This window comes from Melanotaenia boesemani, chromosome 18, assembly GCF_017639745.1.
Source record: "Melanotaenia boesemani isolate fMelBoe1 chromosome 18, fMelBoe1.pri, whole genome shotgun sequence".
Taxonomy (NCBI): Eukaryota; Metazoa; Chordata; class Actinopteri; order Atheriniformes; family Melanotaeniidae; genus Melanotaenia; species Melanotaenia boesemani.
This window is the reverse complement of record NC_055699.1, coordinates 12,497,772-12,522,121: the sequence shown is the minus strand read 5'-3', so window position 1 is coordinate 12,522,121 and position 24,350 is coordinate 12,497,772. Positions and strand designations below refer to the sequence as shown.

The following is a 24,350-nucleotide window of genomic DNA, read 5'->3' as shown; positions in this document are numbered from 1 at the left end:
GATAGCATCTGTTTCCCCCTTTAAAAAGGAACGTTGGGATTTTATTCATTGGGAACATTTCTGCGTATTTGTTGTATTATTATACAAAGATTTATTCTAAAGGAAAACCAGAGAATAAAAGGCCACAGATACATATAAATATATAAATACAGCCTCCCTAATTCCCTCAATCGCTGAATGCAAATCTCTTCAACTGATTACAATGTTGTTGTAATTTTTTTATATTTCTGACATTTAAGTTTACTTCCTTGCTCTTTTGCAGGTTTTATCAGTTCAGATGTGTGACGTTGTGAACGAGATTGAGCTGGAGAAAGAACGCTGCGCAAACAGCACCTCTGGGAACGTCACCTCAGGTCACTCTCCAAAACACTTTTTCATCTCTGTAGCTGTTTAATGTTTGCAGGAGCATATTTAGAGGAAATTGGAGGCAGCAAGAGATAATGAATAGCAAGGTACAGTCATACAGTGTGGAATTTGTAGATAAAGCACTATTATTGCAATCAGAAACAGAACACATATTTTTTAGACACATAATGTACTTATGCTGAGCCTTCCACAGCTGACTGTTAGCACAACATATGAGTTCAACCTTAAAAGAGAGTTTAAGCCACACATTCAAAAATGACTGTCATGTTTTAGGAGATATTAATACTTCCTCGGAATGATCAACATTCAGTGTACATCCAGTTTCCAGTTAAAGGAGCTCTGAGACTAAATGTATGTAGTCCATTAGTCTAGGAAAAAACTGGCTTCTGCTTCTGTTCTGCTTCTTATGTTTCTGCTGTTAAAATTAAACATGTCATATTTCAACATGCTTATCTTATCAAAACCACTTAAATCAGCAGGAGTTGTGTGTATAATAGAAAAACCAATTAAAAAATGAATGTGACAGCATTACAGACTACACTATAAATGATCATACTGCTGAATCACCACCACTTTAAACAAATTTCAATTTAAGCTGAACTTCATGCAGGACATTTGCATCAAAATGGTGCACTTAATCTTAAAAAGACACTCCTACAATACCACCAAGTCCTCTGTCCTTCATGAATCTGTCCAAATATCCATAAAAATGTAAAGAAAAAAAAACAAAAGCTACACCTGTAGTTTGGAAACTTGTCAGAGAATCACTCCTTTTCCATATGTACCAAAGCATTTGTTGTCTGTACATCTAAATATTGGAAACAGGAATCTAATGTGGCACAAAGTGGTGTCCATACCATGGACATAACTTTCTTAGAGTTTTAAACTTCACCACACACACTTGACAAAGTTCTTACTGAGAGTTAAGACATTTAATTAATATATTAATCTAAAATACAGCACTGAAAGTCAAATTAATAAAAGTTATATTATGGGCAGAGGTAATGATAGTAAGTTCACTCACTGCTTCTGTGGGAGTAAGTGAATATGTCCAGTCATTGCTCTAAATGCTTCTGTAATACACCTGGACCCAGTAAAATGAGTTATAAAATACATCTATTCCCTTAAACAGGTGCACCAAATAAAACTAAAATAAAAAAGCAAGCAAAAATGGTAAATGGTCTGTATTTATATGGCGCTTTTCTGTACCTGGAATGATACTTTACATTGTACATCACATTCACCCACATTCACACACTGATGGTGGAAGCTGCCATGCAAGGCACTAACCATGACCCATCAGTAGCAAGTTGGAGTTCGGTGTCTTGCTCAGGGACACCTCCACATGCGCTCAACAGGCCCAGGATTGAACTGGCAACCCTCATGCTACAAGACGATCACTCTACCCACTGAGCCATGCCACCCCTTAAAAAAAAAAACAATAAAATTTCCTCCCCTGAGGTACCCATTCTTTTTTTTCTATATATTATAAGCAATTCAAAAACCTATTCACACAAAACTCAGTGCCATCTCCATTTGCTCATTTTAATAAAAAGTCAGTGCGCATACTGGACATACTGCACATTGCATTAAATGGATATATATGGATGGCTTGTGTAGAAACAGCTTTCCTTATCTCTGCAATGACCCTCATTTTTCTGCTCTCCTATCTGCTTCCTCAACAGGAAGGTAGAGGAAGTTACACTCTAAGGTCACATCCCGAATAAATGAATTAGCAGAATGTGCTTTTTATGTTCTCAACGTATGGTTGTGCAACATATTTTATGGAGTAGGGGGATTTTTTCAGCCGTCTGGGAGTTTCTGTGTACACTGTATATTCCTAATGAAGCCTTAAACGTGTCACTTAATGACTCTTGAGATTGTTGCAGAAGAATCTGGAAACAAAACAACTCTTATATTTCCTGTGTGTCTGACCGTCAGAACCTGAGATAGTTCACTGCTTGTGTTTTGGTATTATACACTTCCTAAACTTTATGGGGGTATAATGGATCAGAATAAGGTGCTGTTAACTGGCACAAGGTTGTGGCATTCATTGCAAATATAGAATATAGAATACAGTTTAAAAATATATATATTTCCAAGAAAATTAAAAAAGAAATTTCAACTTAAGTTTATATTTTGTGTACCTGCCCCCCCCCCCAAAAAATATATTAAATAAAAAAAATCAAAATGAAAATAAATAAATAAAAAAAATTTTTTTTAAAAAATGTTATTCAAATCTAAAGGGGGTAGATAATATTCAAAAAGGTTCAACAGTTGAACCAAAGCAAGATTATTGTGTTACAAAGAAAAGTAAAAATCTGAAGCTGTCCCCAGAAATAATAAAATAACTCTAAACAAAGACTTTAGGTGAGTTAAGTTGACTTCACTCACTGATATACATTACATTTGAAAAAAATCATTATCTAATTCATATCACAAATTTTATACAGTAAGTTGGCTGTAAACCTTAGGAGCTGACAAAGTCTTTTACAGATTTTTTTCCCTGTCATCTGTGTATGTGTGTCTGTCTCAAGGTGAGTGATGCCATGTCAGTGTTGTTGTTCTCTCATGGCAGGTTGCCAAGGCATGTGGGACATCGTCGCTTGTTGGCCTTCAGCCCGAGTGGGAGAGGTGGTGACAATAACCTGCCCTACGTACTTCAGCTACTTCAGTGACCAACAAAGAGGTAAAATCATCTATATTAATTCAACCAGCAGTAAATTACTACATAAATTAATATTTTCTGATTTTCTGAATTACTGCTGAGTATACCCATAAAAATGTAAAGAAAAAAACTCTTAATTTTGCTAGTTTGATCTCTTTAGCACCACCAACAGGTTGCATTTAGAAGTGTGTTTCTGCTTTTAATGTTTAAACCACTGTACATGCACATTTATTATTATGACAATATAATTGATTAAGCTGGTTCAAAGCACTTATGAAGTAACTGCTTTTCACACATCATCTACTGATTCTGATTTTACAACATTTGGTGACTGTGGAGGCCATTAGAGTACAGTGAACTTGTCATGTTCTGGTGCATTGCCCTGCTGGAAGTAGCCTTCAGAAGATCGTACACTGTGGTCATAAAGGGATGGACATGGACAGCAACAATACTCGGACAGCATTTAAATGATGCTCAGTTGGTACTAACAGACCCAAACTGTGTCAAGAAAATATCCCTGCACCACCATCAGCATTGATTAAAGGCAGGCTGGATCCATGCTTTCATGTGGTTTACATCAAACTGACTCTACCACCTGAACTTTGCAGAGGGAATTGAGACTTATTAGATCAAGCGATGTTGTGTCCAATTTTAGTGAACCTAGGTGAATTGTATAGCCAGAGTTTCCTGTTCTTAGCTGAGAGAAGTGGCACCCAGAATGGTCTTCTGCTAGAGCCCATCTGCTTCAGATTCCATATGTTGTGCATTCAGAGATGGTATTTCTGCATACCTTGATTGTCACCTTACCTTACAACTATCTATTTCTTTAATTCTATTCTACAGTCATTTAGCAGATGCTTTTATCCAAAGCGACTTACATCTTTAACCAGTCTGCCCATTCTCCTCTGATAGGCATCTTCATCCAGACAACTGTTGCTCACTGGATATTTTCTCTTTTTTTCAGACCATTTTCTGTAAACCCTAGAGATGATCGTGTGTGAAAATCCCAGTAGATAAGCAGTTTTTGAAATACTCTGACCAGTCCGTCTGGCACCAGCAACCATGCTATTTTTAAAGTTACATAAATCTCCTGATGCTCAGTTTATTATTTTGAGAATGTTTACATGCCTAAATGCACTGAGTTGCTGCCATGTGATTGGCTGATTAGCTATTGCTGTTAACAAGCTGTTGGAACCATGCAGGGGGTAAGTAGGTCTCCACACTACATGTAGTATGTTTTTCTTTTACACACTAGTGAGGGTATCGAGGGAAATGTGGAGGTCCACTGCCATGCCCAAGAACAATATAAAGGGACAGGGATCAAACTGCTGACCTTCCAGAAAGAGCCACAGTCAACCCAGTAGACATAAAGACGGGGATTACACTACTTTTTTTTTTTTTAATGTGTTTTTGTATCATCTTCTGTCTCTACAAGGAGACAGTGTTCTTTCATGTTCAGCTGTCTTTAAAAAGAAAGTTTAACTGTGTCCTGACCTTGTTAGCTTTTTTTTGTGATATTTTTGGCTTGTCAGGCTTTTTATTTGTTTATTTATTTATACTTTCTTATGTAGCCTCAGCCGCACACACAGCACACATCTTCTTTCTTACACATACCACGAAACAGAGACTTACTGAGTAGTTAAAAAAAGTTAGGCCGACAAAGTCACTGCTGATAAAATAGTGTGTAGCCACATTTAGTTTTCTTTATGGCCCAGACATTATACAGGTTCCCATAGAGTATTTTGATTTGCATTTAGAAGATGTGAATAAGAAAAGGTGAATGGGAGCAAGAAAAATAAAAAAATAACTGAAAATGTTAAATCCGACACACTTCAAATAATCACAACACACTAATAAATACGTGCAATCACAAACCATATCACCATCGAAAGTGAGCTCCCAGTATCCTAACCACACCGGTGAATGGAGGACCACACCAGCTGCAGCACTAAAACAGACAGAGACAGAATGTCAGAAACTTTAAAGGCAAACAAACTCCAATCCTATACTACATTCAATCATTCATTATCTGTATCACTCAGTCCAATTCAGGGTCGCAAGGAAGCTGGAGCCTGTCCCAACAATTAGCGGGCGAGAGGCAGGATACATCCTGGACAGGTCGCTAGTCAATCACAGGGCCAACATTGAAAGACAAACAACCATTCACACTCACACTCACTCTTAGGGAGAATTTAGGGTAACCAATTACCTAACTCGCATGTCTTTGGACGGTGGGGGAAAGTTGGAGTACCTGGAGAGAACCCACGCATCCAAGGGGAGAACATGCAAACGCCACACAGAAAGGCTGTGGTTTGAATTTCCTCTCCTGGCCAAGGCTCGAACCAGCAGCCTTCTTGCTGTGCTAACCACCATGCCCAATCCTACACTACAATAAAAGCAATAAAGCTAAAATATATAATACCGAATTAAATTAAATTAAATTAGGCTGTAGTCAGTGCTATGAGTAATAACAAAAACAGTCAGGTTTTCAGTCTTTACAAAGAAGTTATGGCAGACCCACAGTTAAAATCATTAAAATACAAATACCTGAGGGTGTATGCACCCCTTCAATAACCTAACAATTAAAATGCTAGTATGATTATGAAACAATTCTAAAAACCCCAAATGTCCATCTTACCGCAGGGAATCAAAACTCTCCAGTAGAGTGTGCACAAAAAATCTGAGCAGAGTAAAAGCCTGCAGTCACACCTGCTACCAATCGGTCCCTCCTCAAGTTCCTGCCTCCTCTGATTGGTCTCCAACCTCTGCAGAGTCCTAGCTGACCTACTGCTACATCAAGCTCATCAGAAAATTTCAGAATGAAGTCATGAATACTCACTCAGGAAGTCATTCACATTAACATAGTAAACAGGAACACACACAAAGACCGTAATGTTGATAATTCGTTCTTTGTTCTTGTCTGCGCTGTTAAGTGAAGTTTCTCAGTGTTTCACACCTGTTTTTATTAAGAACCAAACATTGACACAATGGTGCAAGAAGTGTTCAGTTCTTTAACTTTGGTCAAAATTAGCAATACCACATTGTCAAAACTGTTCTCATGTTTAAGTATGTGCACAACAACACCAGAGTATAGTTCGAGTATAAGAGGATGTCAGTTTTTATTGTTATATAAGATCTTGGGATGCATTTTACTACTGTATTAATTTAGATAAATAATCATGCCAAAGAAGTAGTCTGCTTCTGTTGAAAAGTTACTGTAGCAGCTTCTGCATTTCGCTTACCCAATACAAACAAAAAAGAAAGTAAAAGAAGGAAATAAAATTTCAGACTTGCTCTGTGTCTGTTTTACTCAGGCACTCAATCCTCCATGTTACTGCTTTGTAAGCTCCTTATATGGTGAGGGAGACACAACTATCTTTCTGTAAGGTGTAAATTAGCCATATGCACTGAGCTTAACTTTAATGCTTATTTGTAAATCCATCCATCCATCCATCCATCCATCCATTATCTTGACCGCTTATTCCATTTCGGGTCGCGGGTGAGCTGGAGCCTATCCCAGCATTTTAACAGGTGAGAGGCAGGGTACACCCTGGACAGGTCACCAGTCTGTCGCAGGGCCAACACAGATAGAGACAAACAGCCATTCACACACACACTCACTCCTACGGAGAATTTAGAGTGTCCAATTAACCTAACATGCATGTCTTTGGACGGTGGGAGGAAGCCGGAGAACCCGGAGAGAACCCACGCATACACGGGGAGAACATGCAAACTCCACACAGAAAGGCCACCACCCTCAAGGTTCGAACCTCCCCCCAGCCGAGATTCGAACCGGCGACCTTCTTGCTGTGAGGCTGCGGTGCTAACCACCACACCACCGTGCAGCCCCTTATTTGTAAATGCAATAATTAATTAAGCTCTGTAAAGAGGATACTGCAATTGTCATTCCAGCTATTAGCCTGCAGAGCTTCACATTATGCATCATGAAGTAGAGCAGCCGGTTAACTATAATCAAGCTGCACAAGGAACTGCAATAGACTGTTTTTATTTATTAAACTAAAAATAATCTTATTAGTGACTTTTTTTCCAGAAAATAATGTAAGGCAAGGCAGGGTAAGTTTATTTGTATAGCACATTTCATGTACAATACAGTTCAAAGGGCTTTACATAAAACCTTAAAAGCATTGCAGGAGGGTGCAGGAATCAATAACAAGTGCATTAAAAATGAACTTTAAAAGAAATAAAAGAAATTTAATTTAACAGAAAGAAAAAAAAAGATCAAATAAAATAGTAACATAATGTAGAAACAGAATAAGTTGCATTTTGATGGCAGCTTGACAGTGTTTATGTTAATACCAGGTAGAGCATCTCATGATTTTAATCCTTTAACTGTGACACCAGCATTTGAACATTTGGATAAATCTAACTGTCACACACTTTCCTGTGAGACTGGGGTGGTAGAGCATGGGTGAATAAACAACATTTTTCATGAAAATGGGCATATAAGACAGAGTTCTTGCTAGTTTTATCTTTCTTTTTCTTTTTTCTTAACTATTTACTGTCTCATTCTTTCTCCTGTATAACCTCAGGCCCTCTCAGTCCTCCATGTTTCACACCTGCCTCTTCTCACTTATTTTCCTATTTTAGAGGCGACTACCCCTGACCACGGGTCACCTTAAGACTAACTTTTATCATATTCCAACATTAACTCTCTAGCTGACATCATGCGGTTGGATGAGATTTATTTTCTTTCGTGGCAGTGATGATCTAATGCTCTAAATTTAATGTGAATTTGGACAACAAGGTTTTTTCTTCATGTCCTAATGTAACATAATCTCTTCTTCCATTTTGAAATGTCCACAAATGAACAGCACTGAACTGAACACATGCCATATAGTTAGAGAAAAATGCAGCTGAAAAATGCAACCTGACCCAGAACTTTCTTTCAAAGCCCTTTTCCTTCCTCTTTGAGCATCATTTTCAGATTGGTGCAGTGATGGATATCCATTCAACACCTCGGGGCTTTTTACCTGCTCCTCTTGTGCTCCTGCTTCAGTGACCCAGCAAGTCAGTGCTCGTCTTTTACTCCCTGACTGAAAAATGTGCTAAAACCATTGACAGCACTACAGGATATAAAATGGACATTTTGATTTAAAGTAACCACTTACAGATGTAGGATAACTGTAGTATACAAAGCTTTCAACTAGATGAATGAGAAACTAAACTGATCTTGCAATTGCAATAAATTTCAGCATATTTCCACCTTACTGCACAAAAACTATATCCAAAATGTCTCATTTCTAGAACTGCATTAATCTCTTCCACCTTCTATTTATATCTTCAGCTGTCTGATACACAGCAAGCAAACAGTTCACTGTTATGTACTCTATCAGCCTTGTTTTATTCTGCACACTGTCCCCTTTCACCGTCGTCATTAGTCAAAATATTTTGGCTGCAATGTTTTTACTTTTCCATAGATTTTTGTCAGTTTGTATTAAAAAACCCAGCTAAAGGTGGGTGAGCTTTTTCACCTATGCATATTTTGTGGGTGTGAAAAGCCTCTTAAACAGACAGTAAAATCCCTCCAGAGCTATTTGTGCATGCTGAAACACCCACTTCCCTCATGGAGGCATTAGCACCTCCAAGAGTCAAACAGCAAATTAGAGACCAAGGAAAATGTGACACTTTACAATTGCAGGATGCACTTTCAACCCCACTGAAAATCCTCAAAATCTAGCAAATTTTTCCACTATTTTGAGTAGCTCACTTTCTCTCTCTCATGAACTTCATTGAAAAGAAGATAAAAGATGTATTTGTTACTCTGGTATTGCCTGCTGATTGCATTTTAGTTTTCTCATCTATTTCTTTCTGAGAGGGAGGCTGTTTTGATTCATTTGAAGCTTTGAAAGTTGTGTTGCACATTTAAATGAACTCATTTTAGCTGTTGCTGAAATAATCTGTTTTCTGATTCTTCCTTCCTTGACAATGTCTGTACAAGATTATTCATGGTACTAAGACATCATTTGCCCTCTGAGATTTCAGTTGATGTCAACTTTATTGTCTGTTACATATTGTCATGGAAAACTGTCAGTGGACAATGACAGTTCATTTGTTTAGTTTTTTTATTTTATTTTTTGTATTATATTTGTATTTCTAATGCAATTTTTTTTTACCACAGTATATAAAATTTATGCAAATTGCATGTTTTGACATCTGCTTGAATTTATTTGCAATTTATTTTCAGTACATTTGTAACTTGTACAAAAAAAAAAAACCAAACAAACAAAAACAAAGAAAACAAAGAAAACAAACTACAGTTTTTGTTATTTCTCTGACTGCAGATATACAATAGGTAATGTTATTGATTGTCTTTTCTGGCTTTAACATTAGCATCGATTGTGCAGAAGTGCACACTGAGATTGACATTGTATGGTGTAAACCGTGGTTCCCAACCTTTTTTCCTCATGGACCCCCTTCATACATATACTAAAATACCATGGACCCCCTGCTCCACCTTGTGATGGAACCATGCTTGGTTTTTAGCTTTCAAAAGTGAGATTCTCACCATATATAATGTATTCTGGTTGAGTTCTGTCCTTTGACAAAGCTAAAGTTAAATGAATAACATACAGCCTCACTTTTTTTTCCTTAAAATGGAGACAATTTATGGACATTTATCACAATGGCTCTAATGTTCATAGCCTCAGGGACCCTTGTGCTCTTTGGGGGCACCCGGCTTGGGGGGGGTCCTGAACCCCAGGTTGGGAACCACTGGTGTAAACTGTGAAGATGTAGAAAATTATTCATTATCCAAACCATTTTGCTGTTTGACAAGATGCCCATCTTGTCAACTTAGATTTTCGAAAACGTTAATTTTTGCCTCCTTATATGCAATCATAATGTACAATGAATAAGATATCAAATTAAATTATTTGTTGTTGCAACCAGTCAAGCTAACAACACTAGTTGAATTCCAGCTAAATAAAATCTTTAATGACAGATAAGGGTTTAGTTTGGATTATATTTTTGAGTGCATAGAACCCATCAGTCCCTGATATGTTTGAGGAAACACGTCCAGCTGGATGAGACAAATAAATTGTGTCAACAGGATTTTGGCATCAAAAGAGCTGAGGCTTAAGCCTGGTACACACATAAGGATTTCTTAAATCTGATGAGATTGTTTTATCTGTTTGAGACCTCACACATGAAGATAAAAAAAATCAGGCATTTAACATGTTGATCATACTGTGTGTGGTGTGATCTGAGCACAGAACAACACACACACACCAATTCTGTCCCGCAGCCGATCTAGAATCTAGTCCTTACAAACCAGAAGTCTCGCGTGATCAAACGTGATCTAACATAAACGAAGAAGAACCATGGCAACAACCGGAAAACACAACACCTGAAGAGGATATACAAGACGAGGGATTGATGGTGGGCTTGCAGCTATTGTTAATAGAAAAATCCAGAACTGAAAAAATAACAGACTGGAATATTGAACATGTTTAGTACTTCTGATGACCCATTTTAGTGCCGACTGTCGGGATGAATTCACTTGCAACACACCTCAGACCAAATGATAATTTTATAGGAAAATCTTATAAAACTTAAGATAATCGGGCGTTTGCTGTCTTTGGTTGGAAAGGGCCAAAATAGGGCCAAAAAAAGCCAGATTACCTTCATGTGTGTACCCAGCTTTAGGGGCAGAGTGTGATGATGGTGCTGGTCTATGAGGGGTGGGGGAACCTGTGGTTATAGTGGGGAAAAAGACTTTGAAGTGGACCCATTGAGTGAGAATAAGTACTTAGTTACGCAGCTGAGTTCTGGTGGTACTGAGGTGTATTTAGGTCTTTAGATAATGTACTAGAAGGAATAGTGTTGTAATAGTACCCCCAACTTGCTTACCCAAGAGTCCACAGTGTCAGCTCAACACAAAGCGTGGTCCTTAGATGTCCCTTTTTTAATGCTTTATACGTTTTCTATGCTATTAATCTAATAATGTGACATGCTGCTATTATGACACAGAAAATACCAGCAAACTGTTATGAAATAAAATAGTTGTATATTTTTAATGCATCATCTAAGTATTAATGCGTTTACTGAGATACGATTAATACGTATTCCTTTTAGGCAATGAGAAGCCTCAGAATAGTCACATGATTTTAACATGAACTTTGTTTTTAAAATAAGCCATTTTTGTATTGAGTAACTGAGGACCTGGAAATTCAGCCACCCACACACACACAGTATTACAAAAAGAACCAGGTTTATTGTAAAAGAAGATTATGGTGACTAGATGGCTTTGGAGAGAGTTCAGAATCCAGTGATGAGGTCAAAAAGCAGGCAAATGGTCAGAACACAGGCAGGCAGGCCAGAGGTACTTATCACAGTCTATAGGTGAAGCTCGGGGGTCCAAAAACAAAGTCTGAGTCCAAATCCAGATATATGAAGAAGCATAGAAAATCCATCGTGGGCAGGGCAAGAAGAGTAATCCAGGGACATGAACTGGTAGGCAACTTGAGACAACTACGAACAGAACGCTGGACTTCAACTTGGGAAAGAGCTGCTGATAATCTGGCAGAGAGCGAGAGACTGGAGAGGGTTTAAGTAGTGCTGAGAACAGGAGAAACAATGTAGGAATCAGGAAAGCCCAGGTGGACTAAATCAGACAGATGAGCAAAGACGTGGCAGAGCAGGGACCATGTTTTTTTGTTTTTTCCTTTGGACAGATAAGGTGTAGGTGGTGCTGTGGACTGAGGCAAAGGTAAATTTCTAAATTAAAAGTTGTCATCCTCCACATATTCATATAAAAATATTCATAACCTTTCCTTTATATTCATGGGCAACTCATTTTACTTAACCTGTGTCCTCTATCCCTTAGATGAAAAACATGATTGACTTTCATCTTTATCTCTTCCCGTGTAATTGCCTTACCTTTGATTTAAAATATCAGTAAAGAGTAGCAGCTTTTTACCTTGATTCAACTTATCTCTCTTTTTTTTTGTAAAGTTCATTTGCTTTCTTTTCTCTGTTTTGACACGTCGCAGCAGCAACCATGAAACTAACTTACTGAATGCCTCTGTCCTTCGGGATCATAAGCCTGCTACCCACTATGATTATCACAGCCACTTCCCCAAATCTTTTCCATAACACAGAGTTAGTCTTTAATCCGCCCACATCTAGTGACACTCTGTCATGTTCAGCCAAGCCACAGGACTTTTCAGTTGACTTTCATAGATTTTATGGAGACTAACTGTGTCCTAAATCCTTTTTGCCAGATTTGATTTATATGCTTTGGAATTCCTTAAATTATGAGGCGTCTTATACACCAAAGAGAGGTGGGTCTGCAAGAAGTGACTGTGAACATGTTCGTGTCCACAATACACTATCCATCAACTTACCATCCATGGAAAGAGTTGGAACTTGTAAATATCTCTGCCCCCCAAATCCCAAACAATCTTTTCCCAACATTTTTCCTTTTCTAAAGAAATGCTGCCCCAGCATTTTCTTTGTTTTGTTTGTTTCTTTCAGCAGTTTCTTTCAGTTGTAGTTAACCTGACATCATCATTCATTCATTCATTTTCTATAGCACTTATTCCAATTCAGCGTCATGGGATCTGACATCTTGCTTACTGGAATAACTTGTTTCCCATTAATGGACAACAATGGATAAGTTACATTTCCAAAATTAGTCCAAAATTATCTAAGAATATGTAACATTTTTACAATGAAGGCTAAAAAAAATTGTGCCTTTCCTACACATGGCTTCTACAGTTGTCTGCTGAGATACAGCTTCCATAGTGCTACTAATGATGTTTCCACATGAGTACGTTCATGACATGATGACATCGACCGCTGCCACTCTTAAATAAGACAATACTATAAACGCTTTAAGAAGATGGAAGCAGGGGTGGTGGATGGAAATAAGCCCCTGACTTTTAAGTGAAAGATTCCTGTCCTGTCAGTCCACCACTTTTCTCTTCTGTCTTTATGTACTTCAAATCTGAATCATATTGCTTTATCAATCCAAAAGGGAAATTGCTGAAATTATTATTTCCTAATTTGCTATCTCACACTAATGGCTAGAAGTAAAAGAATACATAGTAAAGATGAGAAAAATAGACAGTGTTATGGAATATGAAGTTTTGAACTCTGATCATGTGGTGCTATCCACAACAAAACAATCAACTGCAACCAAGCTCCCTTATTATATCTTTTTTCAACAATTTCATGTGGGTATCAGAGGTCCAACAACATTGTTTTCAAAGTTTATTACCCCAAATTCAACCTTGGTCCTTAATTTCAGCCATTCCAAATGCCACTTTTGTGAGCTCTACTGAGAACGAGCTGTTTCTGTGTCTGAACCTTTAAATGTGCATGAGTGGTGCCTGTCCACGTCCACTCCACACCCCTCTCTTGGAGAGGATCCAACTTTTGCTGGTGCTCGCTCTTTGATTTTAGTTGGCAGACTCAGCTAACCGGGGGGGGTCAATGACAGTATCCACTACCGGGAGGAGTGGTTATCTCCTATCGTGAGGTCAAAAAGGGAAAGATCTCATACTCACTCATTTGAGCACACATTCACTCAACAGTGGACCAAGCAAGTGAGAGAGTGACAGATAAAGTGACAGAATGTTCTCATTTTTGGCCTTATACACAGGCTATGAGAAAACATATGACTTAGAAAGTGAATTTTGCATAATATGGGACAGTTAAAACTCATTATTAAACAAAAACATAAGGATTTGGGGTGAATATCAACATTTAATGCCATATGATCAAAGCAAGTCTTCAGACAAGATTTAATTAGTGATTTGGCCTGCCTGATAAATCTGTGCAGGGAGTTGCACAGCTGACTCCCAAGGTGAACAGATATCAAATAACCTTCTTATGAGCCGTATTGGACCTTGTCTAAAAAATCCTTCAAAATGCAGCAACCATGGATTCATCAGATCACACAGCAAATCTTTTTTGTCACTTAAGTGACTTTGTTCCTCTGTGGCTGTGAACTCTGGGTTCAAATCACAACATTCAACCACAGAAAGACTCTTCAGTTCAAGCTGTGCCACATCTAAGATCTAGGAAATTTGAAAAAGTGTACCTGATGAAAGATGATAAAAGCAGCACTGAAGTTTGTTTCAGAGCCTTATTGCTTAGAGGATATAGCACCATTTTTCTATTTGTGGCGCATCTCATGCCCACACTTTTGCACATGAATTGCAAATAGCATCGGAGCAGCAGCCTTAGTGGTACTGTCTCGTCTAAACTGACTTTTGAAGATTTGGAATTTAATATGAAGCAAAATAATTTGATTTTCCCTCTCAGCCACTTCACTGCACTGACATGAAAAAATGAAAATAGTTTTTTATGTGGCAAGAGGACATTTCATTGTGAGATATCATTAAAGAAGCACATTGTTCATGGCCACCAGTATTTTAATGTGCAAATTTCTAGAAACCACTTGTAAAGATAAATAGCTTCTTATTTTAAAGTGTCATAATTGTTTGGCAGACTCAGTAAAAGTTTGATGGTGTTTGTGCCTCTCAGGGCAAAGTTGAAAACAAGGTCAGCTCACAGTGCATATATACAGTTTGCAAAGCAAATAGACTGAGACAGAAACGGCTTGATTTAAACTCTGTAGGAATACAAAAGTATGGACTGAGAGCTCAGGGATGATTTGTCTAAATCCACAAACACAGAAATATATGTAAATCAAAAGCAAATAATACAAAATTTTCATAATCTATCCCCACAAATAAAATGACACTGATGCAGTGTATCTGTCCACATTTTTCTTTCTGTCATCCTGCAACAATTTATTATATTATTACAATTTAGTGTGATGATAATAATTAATTTACTCTTAGATAATGAGTGAACAATGTAGGTGGGGTTGTCTTGTTTGTCTGAAAAAAGGCTTGATGCTGTGGCCAAAGACGGACTAATCTGAAAGCATTTTGTGAAAAACCATTCTTCTTCATTAGGATTTAGAGATTACAGTGTTAGTCAGGTAATGGGACTGTCAGAGGTGGCAGTCTGAAAGCTTCTTCCCTTCTCTGGCATTTGTGGATCCACTTGTGAGTTCTGCCTGTGCAAACACACATAAATCAAAACAGATTACATTAAATGAGAGTGGGAAGTAGAACAAAACCAACATGTGACATGTGACATTTTAAGCTAAAATCTAAACACAAAGAGGGTAATGCTCAGATAATACATGCCTAACTAAAATAGAGATGCATATAGCCACAACATATAGTCATGTTTTCTCGTGCATCCATCAAGACATGTTTACAAAATGAAAGAAATCAATTTATTATAAAATACAAAAAAATTGTAGGAAATGTGTAAACATGCTCCATGACATATGTATGCAGCAACAACAGAGATTACCTGACATTTCAACTGCACAGTGACCTCTCTCTGGCTGTGCATCATAATACTCCACCAACCTCCTGCTGCACCTTCATTTTTCCACAGCTAATCACTTGCCTTTGATAACATCAGCTTACATACACACACAAGGAGGTATCAGTCCCACTGGTGTTCAGGTTTAATTTAAATTTCAGCTGTTTACATGAATCTTTGATGCCTATAAATGAGAAATTTATTAATATGTTCCATTAATAAACCAAATAATAGGTTACTACTGGGCAGTGATGTGCGGTGAGGTCCATGGCTGGTGAGCACTGACTCCTTTGGAGTCACATTTACAATTTTAGGAACTCATTATCTATTCAACATATCTCATCAACATTCCTCTCTCTCAGACACATATTTGGCCCAGAAAGAATCTTCTTCTTCTTCTTCTTCTTTTATAGCAGCAAAAGACAATGAGTAAACCTAATTTGCTCCCTTCATGTGTTCCAAACAAATGAAAGTATAAAGATGTGAACAATTCAATTTTGATCCTAGTTAAATGTGATTTAATTCACTTTATTACAGGTTGCTCATCAAGAGGATAACTAGAAAAGTAGAATAATTCACTTAAGGTCAACCCTTTGTTTTCAAATACTTACTATTTTTTTTTTATTTTTTATTTTTTTGTCTCATCTAAATTTTTTAAAAAGAAAACTGGCACCAGGTGCGGAAGTGATATCTTTCCACCCATGACCACAGAGGCCGTCACCACAGGAACCACCCAGCCCCAGACAGACTGTGCTCACACAACCATAGGGCAGCAGTGCAGGGCCCCGACCACCCAGACAAGGACAGTCACCATGGCAGCAATCTTGGCTCTTGGGGCCCTGTGCTCTGGCCACCCTGCATGGCCGGTACCCGGTGGGGTTGGCAGCTGCAGATCTTGGCCTGCTGGGGCCTGTGGCCTGTGGCCAGGGCTCTGGCTGGGGCCTTCCTCTGCCTCCCTCTGGATGGGTCCGGGGTTGTCTTCATGGTGGGGTGATGGGGGTTTGTGCTCTGGGATTGCTGTTGGTCTCCCGGGTCTCTGGGCTTCCAGCCTAGTCTGCCTCTAGCCTCCGTAGAGACATGGTTGCATTTGCACATCACACTCATCTCTGATCACTCCTGAATCCTCAAACTCTGCATGCTGACAGTCACTGAGTTGTCCAGCAGGTTTATGCATAAAAAGCTGCTTTTGTTTAGGGGATTTTTTTGTGTGTGTTTCTGGTACTTTGCTTGTTGTCATGATACGTGTTTTGTTTTTGTGTTTTTTTAGGAACTACTGATAAGTCAGCTTTGTTTTCCCTTGAACACTGTAGGAAATTCTGTGCTGTGTTTTGGTACAGGTGTAGCAGTTGGTTGTCTGGTGTTAGGTTTAATTGAAGGGTCATTGCCTTCTATTTGTTGTATCTTTGGCTCCTCTTTCAATTTTTATTTTGGAATTTATAAAAATAAACTAAATATTGTAAAGATAGTTTATCGTTTATTTGTACATTTATAGCCATTTTCAGTAACTTAATGCTTTAAAAAATACAATAAATAAAATGTTAATAGTGGCTAACATTTTTAGTAGATTTGTACTACACTTTGTCAGTTTGAAAGTTTTGTGCTGTTTGTAGCAATCTGAGAAACCAATGTGTTACAATACGTCTCACACAGACAGTGTTAAACCAGTTTTGAAACTACTCGGCTGATTAAAGATGATGAGATGAGATGATGAGAAAACACTTCATTCAGACATTCAGACATCTTAAACATCGAAACAATAATAAGAAATGAACAAAGACACCACATGAATGTCTGAAAAGGAGTAAGCTTATTTAGCTCACCCCCAGTACATTAACTTAACAGAAGAATAGTTGCCAAAGCTATAGATCACATCTCTTATAATACTAATACTACTTGTGAAATATATATCACAATACTTTTGTAAAAACTTAACATCACATTCCACACGACGCAAACAAAATACATTGTTATTTTCATTTTAAACTACAATCAGCCTTCCATATCAACATAAGATTTTATAATGTTTACCTTAAACATTTTATTAAACTGAATTATTTTGGACAGTCTTTCAGTTCTGGGTCCAACTTACTCCATACATTAACCCCAACAACAGAAATACAATGCTGCTTTTCATGTGTTCTCACTGCCGTGATGGCAGCGAATCCAGTGCTTGGGTGGCTGTGACCTCTTTATTTCTACTCAACCTGTAGGAAACCTCTCTAAAACCTGCACAGCAGACGGCTGGACTGAGATGCATCCCATTGACGTTGCTGTGAACTGTGGATACAATCTCAACAGCACCAATGATGATGTGAGTAAATTGCCCCCATCTACAAGCTGAGCCGAAGTTCCCATAGTGAATGAATAAATGCCACAGTGCATTGGGAGAACATGTCAAGAGTTAATGGACAAGAGAAATGTAATGGGAGCATCTTTTCTTGGCTCTGTGGGTGGGTGTTCTTGGGTCTATCAGGAAAATGGCATTATTGATTGTTTGTTTCATGATCAGAATCTGCCTTGTGTTTTCTTTTTATTTAACCATTTATGTGGTGTTCATGCAAGCGAGTAATTCCAGACTTTAAATAGAGTTCATTTTGATTATTGTATTATTGGAATTAACATCAGCTTAGAGTAATAAAATAGTTTTACTAACAAAATTGTATGTAATTTCTATAGTAGCTTATTTTTAGCTAAGCTAAATGAGACAGCTGATAATTATTTTGCCAAGGTTAGTGAAAAGTGGGATGTTCACAGAACTGAATTATCAACTTTAAAAGAAATATTATTCTAAAGTGTAAAAAAGACAAACTGTTTCAGTTGCATGGCTCCACTTTTATACTATAATTATGAACTGTCTCAATTTAGGGTCAACGTGCTTCAGAGTGCACTGGCTACTTAGGAGTTGCTCACATAGTTTTAGCAAACTGTGGCTGCTTTCCGTTCATAAACTGAGTCAGCCTACCTAGCCATACTGTTGAAAAGGCTGCCTAAAGGAGGGACAAACTGTAAAGTTCTGTTGGTTGAATAAACCCTGCTTGAGTACAGCTGACTCGCTCTTCGGAGTTCTAACCGGACTCACAGCAGCGATTTGACAACTCCAACCAATCTTTCACATACCATTGTACTCCAGCCCCCTGTTGCCTAGCAAATGAAGATGTGACAACTGTCAAAAGCTTAATAATCCAGACAATCCGATTCTTCCAGGGATTTCCCTTAGTTAAATTTAGGCCTTGAAACCCAAGTGCAGCCAGAATTTTACTTTTATTTCTTTTAATTTATCTGTTCCTTAAAACTGAAAACATTTTTTCTAGCTGGTAGACACTTCATTAACCAATTAATAGTCCACAACTACAAGGGATACACTACCAGTACCCTGCAGCAGTGGCTGCATGCCATGCTTGGCGCGTCACTGTGACATATGTAGCCGATGAACCAGTGCGTAGACCTTAAATTGAGGCACAGACATAGAGAATGTGAAGCCTACCTCACACCGTGTTGAATCTTCAGTAACAGGGTTGACCGTATCCTAGAATTCTTTTCTCGGATACGGTTCTAGGAAATTCGATCTAGCTGCCCAAAGAATAATATGTGATTCTAAAGTGGAATCCAAAGACAATAGTTTTGTCTATTTATTTATTTATTTATTTGTATTTTCATTACAGAGTTTTATGTTAATACAAAACTGATTTATGAAATGTTTTAACATTACTTCATCTCTTGATTTTAACCAAATTTCTTCAAAAAAGCAGCCACGTTTGATACGTTAAGAAACTGTGTATTACCGATGGTAAAATTAACATGAATGAACATGACAGGTTGTATTAGCCTGTGGGTTGCTGTTGTGTTGCACGGAAAACATTTATTCCTCTCAACTAAAAAATTCATGACATACAGTACAGTCAAAAATATTCTGATAAAACTGAATAAAATATAACTGCATAAAAACTGAAAAAAAGAAGAATTCTTCATTTTGTGCTTAAGGAGCAACAGCCTTGAAGCACAATACACAATTCTCATTTACAAAGCTAGGTCGGTTTATATTGCTGCTTGTGCTATCAGGCATTATGAGAGGTTATTCATGGTGTCTCCCGGGGCAGGAAGGGCATAAATACATCAAATGTTAGTCTTGCTTAGTTTTGTTTTTCCTCAGAGAGAGCTAATCTTGTCTGTGTTGATAACCGTGGAGCGGTGTAAAGAGTGGATGAGCACTACATGGTGATAAAAGCTTTTCTGGTGGGCACACTGAGTCACAGACTCGGCTTTATTAGCATGCCACATAGGACGTCAGGAGGGACCAAGGCTCTCTAAAAGGAATTTGATGTCTGTCTTTCTGCATACTTGATATCTGTGTACCACAGGATACAGAGCTCTTAATCTCATTTTCATCAAGCACAAAACATATAGTGCCATGGCAGCAGCACAGTGGGGCTAAAGCCAGCACTTTCTAAGGTCCAGTGGTTTATTAAATGACTTTTCATCTGAGCTGCAACAGTAAATCCAGGTATTAACTCTTATAAAGTGGGGGTAAGACGCAGGACTGCAGTTCTAGGAATCATATTTGAACTGTCACTCAAGAAAGTGTAATAAGAGATAAAAACTTGCAAGTACATTTATTTAATTATATGTGAATTAAGCTTTAAATCCAGTAATTACATATAAATGAATGTTTCTTATAGGTTAGCTCTTGCTGAAAGGCTTGACTGTGAGAAACATGAACACAATATTAATTAAGCTTTCTATTGACGCTCTTTCATTTCATTTTTAAATTTCTGGTGAGATTGTTGCTCTAGCAGGTCAGTAACAATTTCCTTTACTGTAATATTTAGCTTCGAGGTTCAGACGTGTCCAGCAACTGAGAGTATGCTGCAAAACCTAAAGAATTACCCAAGAAGGGTTTTGGTTGATCCACATTACAGAGAGCTTAGGAAGGTTTACAGTCTAAAAAACAGAAAAGGATCGATGATGAGGACAAACACAGTTTACAATTTATCTGACTTTTCTTTCTTTGGATGTTTGAATTTACTCTTAGTCAATCCTACTGGACAGCCGGGCACTCGTCTCTCAACCACACGATTGTCACTTTGGTTCTTAATGTCAGCCTTTCAAGAAAACAGAGAATCAGAGAAACAGAATCAGAATTGTTTTTGACATTAAGTCTGATCTGCTGTAGGCTGCTGCCATTCACTGAAGTGAAAAAATATAGTGAGAGATTTGCCAGTAGCTGAAAAGCAAAACCCTTTAGTCCTCTGGGATCATACTGACAGCTACCGAGGGATTTAATCTTTTTCAAAAAGTTGTTTGATTTGTTGTTGGATGTTTTTTTTAAATAGTTTGCCAAAATACCTCAACAATACTGCCCGCTGAACCCAGACAGCAGAGAAAATTAGATCAGCACAGACTCCGATTGGAAGAAGAGCAAGTTAAATTAGATTTTTCCATTTATTTTTTCCAACTGAGCAGTAATATTGGACATATATTATAGACACTCTTGAAGAAATGGACAAACTATATACTAACATATAACACAACTTTTTAAGGGACCAATTTTGAAATGAAACGGGAACTTAATTTACAAATATGTACAACTGAGACATTACCTCCAATAATAATAATAATAAATAAAATATACACGGAAATAATTTAAAGTTGAAGAAATGCTTGTGTAAGTTAGAAATGGTGAATTAAAAAGAAGGACCGATCTCAAACATTTATAAAGCACTACAGCATGAATCCAGTGCTAACAGATTTAATGTTAAAGAAAAATGGGAATTGGAAGCAAATGTTATTATAGCAGATGAGGGCTGGGAGCATGGGCTGACTGGGACAAAAAAATCAATCCTGGCATTTTGACCCAGACCAGTCCATATATGATCATGTACACCACAAAATCTTCCTTAAAACCACTAAAGCAATTCAGTTACTTCCAACAGGTGTAATTTGATAACAAAATAAACAGACCCCAGCACAATGATGACAATCAGATCAGCCTTTATCTTAATTTGTGTTTAAGGGAGAAACAAAAAGCAAAAAACAGCATGAGAAATGATGGATCAGAGGAAAACTGTCCCTGGACAAGCTGTAGAAACAGTACCTCTGTGTCTACTGCCTGCTCTTCTTATCTAGAAATGTTAACATAACCAGGTTTAACTAGTTTTTTTTTTTTTTGGCAGTCAGGTCCAGAATTATGGGATTCTTTGATAAAAAAAAAAAGAAAAAGAAAAACAGCTGCATCATGGAGCAAAGTATAAATAAATAAACAATCTTACAAGTCTTTTATTTCTATAGATTGTCCATAAACACCGATGCAGAAGCTGCCTCAAACACATTTTGTCCCCAAAGCAGCCGACTCTCAGCCCACAACCAATAATAAGATAATAAATAAAATCAGAAAGCTGCTGACTCGCCGTTCATGTTGATGAATAATGGTTTTAAAATCGTTCTTACTTTCAATGAGATGATTTAGTTCAGGAAGAGATGAAAGAACTAAATGTTAGATCTGCTGTTAACTAGTGAACACAACCAGTTAACTAGTTGTCCACCTGGTAGAGACACTGACATCAACTAATTTTATAAAATAAATTCTAAAACCTTATAATATGATTTAGGGGACTGATATCATCTGCATTTGATTAAGTACATTCCTGTGTGATCCTTGTTTATTCCCTTTAAATCTGTGTTTGCTTAGTGTGCATATACAAAAGTGACAAGAAAACAGTGTTTGATTACTCTTTGTTACACTGATTTAATGAGCCCAGGACTCTTACCTAAATATAAAGGTTGTTAAAGGTTATAGGAGGGCAACAATATCAATACTTCAGATTTATGTTAGAGAACTGTGGGCTGGTGGAGGACTTAACGCATATATTCTTTGTCCAAAGGTCATAGATTTTTAGAAATATTTCCAAAAAGCAATAGAATACATTTTGATCCAACCTTGTTCATATTGAGGATATTACCTAAAAAAAAAAAAAAAAAAAAAAGGATATTACCTACGTATCTGACAGACAAAAACTGTACATGTTTACTAAGAATGCTGCTCATGATAGCAAAGAAATTATTGCTATATCTTGGCTGAAACCGCAACCTCCTCCAGTATCATGCTGTAGAGAAAGAAAGTAAAACAGGTCTTTATTATGGAACAAACTATATTTTTGTTTATACCCCATATTTTCTCCTCTTTTCAGGGAAAGTTTTTCTGGCAAGTGAAGATCGGCTACACCATTGGTCACAGTGTTTCACTCATCTCTCTGACCACAGCTATTGTTATCCTCTGCATCTTCAGGTATGCAAAAACATGATGGTCACGCTTTTCCATCAGGCACAATCCTGGGTTGAAACTGTCAATTCTAAACTTATACAAACAGAACTGCCTCTTTGTTAAATCTTAACCTAAAAGCAAAAAGATACAAGATTGTGTGTGGGAACACATTTTTTTTCTGCTCTTGGTAATTTTATGTTGCCGAACCTTCGGATTAATTTTCTTAATATTTGGACACCCATGTGTCTACACTAACTATGTGCAATTATGCCATCAGAGCTAAATAATAGGCTGTGCTATAAATTAAACCTCTTTAACTTATGATCTCCTAAGTTTGACGAATGCAGAAGCTACAGTGCCATATTTATTTAACAATTTATGTGTCAGTGTCAGGATTCTTTCTCACACGGGGCAGATAAGGTCAAAGGTATTGTTGCATCTATTCCCATTTTCCATGATAAACCAGAAGATAAATGGTAGATTTTTTCAGGAACATTTTTGAGGTGATCGATGTTTAGAACTACAGCTGCGTCATATTCATCCTGAAAGAGATTTTTAGGCAAGCCTGAAACACTTTTTAAATTTGTGCTGCCTGTCATTTTCATTTATTATTAACTGATAACTGATAATTACACATCTTAACAAATCTTCCTTCACTGTGACTGCAAAACATTTTCCAACAGACCACGTTGTTGCAGAGATATACTCATTTCATTAATGGTATACAATTTTTGAGCTGATGTGAAAAAATAGGCACAGGGTCAAAGTGTTATAGGCTGAATAAAACTATGTGATGCCAATTATCTTAGCAGTGGATACAGTTTATGGTCACAGTGACCCATTTCATTACAGCTGATCTGGGTCTGAATGCATGTTAGGGCAGGTAAGAGATTGTGGTGCAGGACAGAGCAATCTAATTAGTATTTTTCTCCATTTTACTGGCATATTACCTGGCTAAAATTGTCTCACATAGAAGGGATTAGATGAGAAGTGACCTTTGCTTTGTTTATCAAGGACTAGTAGCAAGCTGACTTTGTGGAGGGCTGCTCTGTCCAAATGTCTTTGCATTTTTTTTTCTTTCCTCCCATTTCCACACTTTTCCACTGTACAATCACCTGCAGATGAATTCAATGTTCATGTTTACATGTAGGTCTACATATTACAAATTACCTGGTTAAATGGTTACAAACGTCTGCATTGTTACAACTTACAAACTTTGATATTCATGTTTCATGACAATCTTCATGAAACACGAGGTGCTGCCTGACAGGAAACATCAGCCTGAGGCAATGTTTTCATCTCACAATTTCCAGCCATTGAGTGTTACACCACAACCTCTGGGACAAGTGGACATGTGTGAATTATACATTTTTTGTTTAGACTGGGCTGAGATGATCGTGGCAGTCAGTTGTTTTGGAAAATGATTAAATAACATAATGGAAGAAATTCCTCACTGACCCAGTTAGGACATTACGTTGATGTTTTTCCTGCTGGGTGACTTGACATGGAGGACATGACAGATTATACATTCCATGGTCACACATCAAGAACAAGCCAGATTTCTGCATCTCGAATCAGCACAGCTTCACACTGCTGCATAAAAAGCAGGCTTGTGTAGGAAATGATGTTAATATACTATCTGAGGATATTAGAAGACTTTAAAACTTGGATACTTTTTCTATAATA

At 37.5% G+C, this 24,350-nt stretch overlaps 1 protein-coding gene across 1 annotated transcript in view; it reads left to right on the top strand.

The window, feature by feature from the left end:
• The window catches only part of vipr1b (vasoactive intestinal peptide receptor 1b), a 58,067-nt gene that overhangs the window by 10,546 nt on the left and 23,171 nt on the right, over positions 1-24,350 (top strand). Inside the window, exons 2-5 of the mRNA XM_041968737.1 lie at positions 263-353; positions 2,945-3,055; positions 17,617-17,717; positions 22,591-22,688. Coding sequence (XP_041824671.1) covers positions 263-353; positions 2,945-3,055; positions 17,617-17,717; positions 22,591-22,688 — 401 coding nt within the window. The remainder of the gene's footprint in view (positions 1-262; positions 354-2,944; positions 3,056-17,616; positions 17,718-22,590; positions 22,689-24,350) is intronic.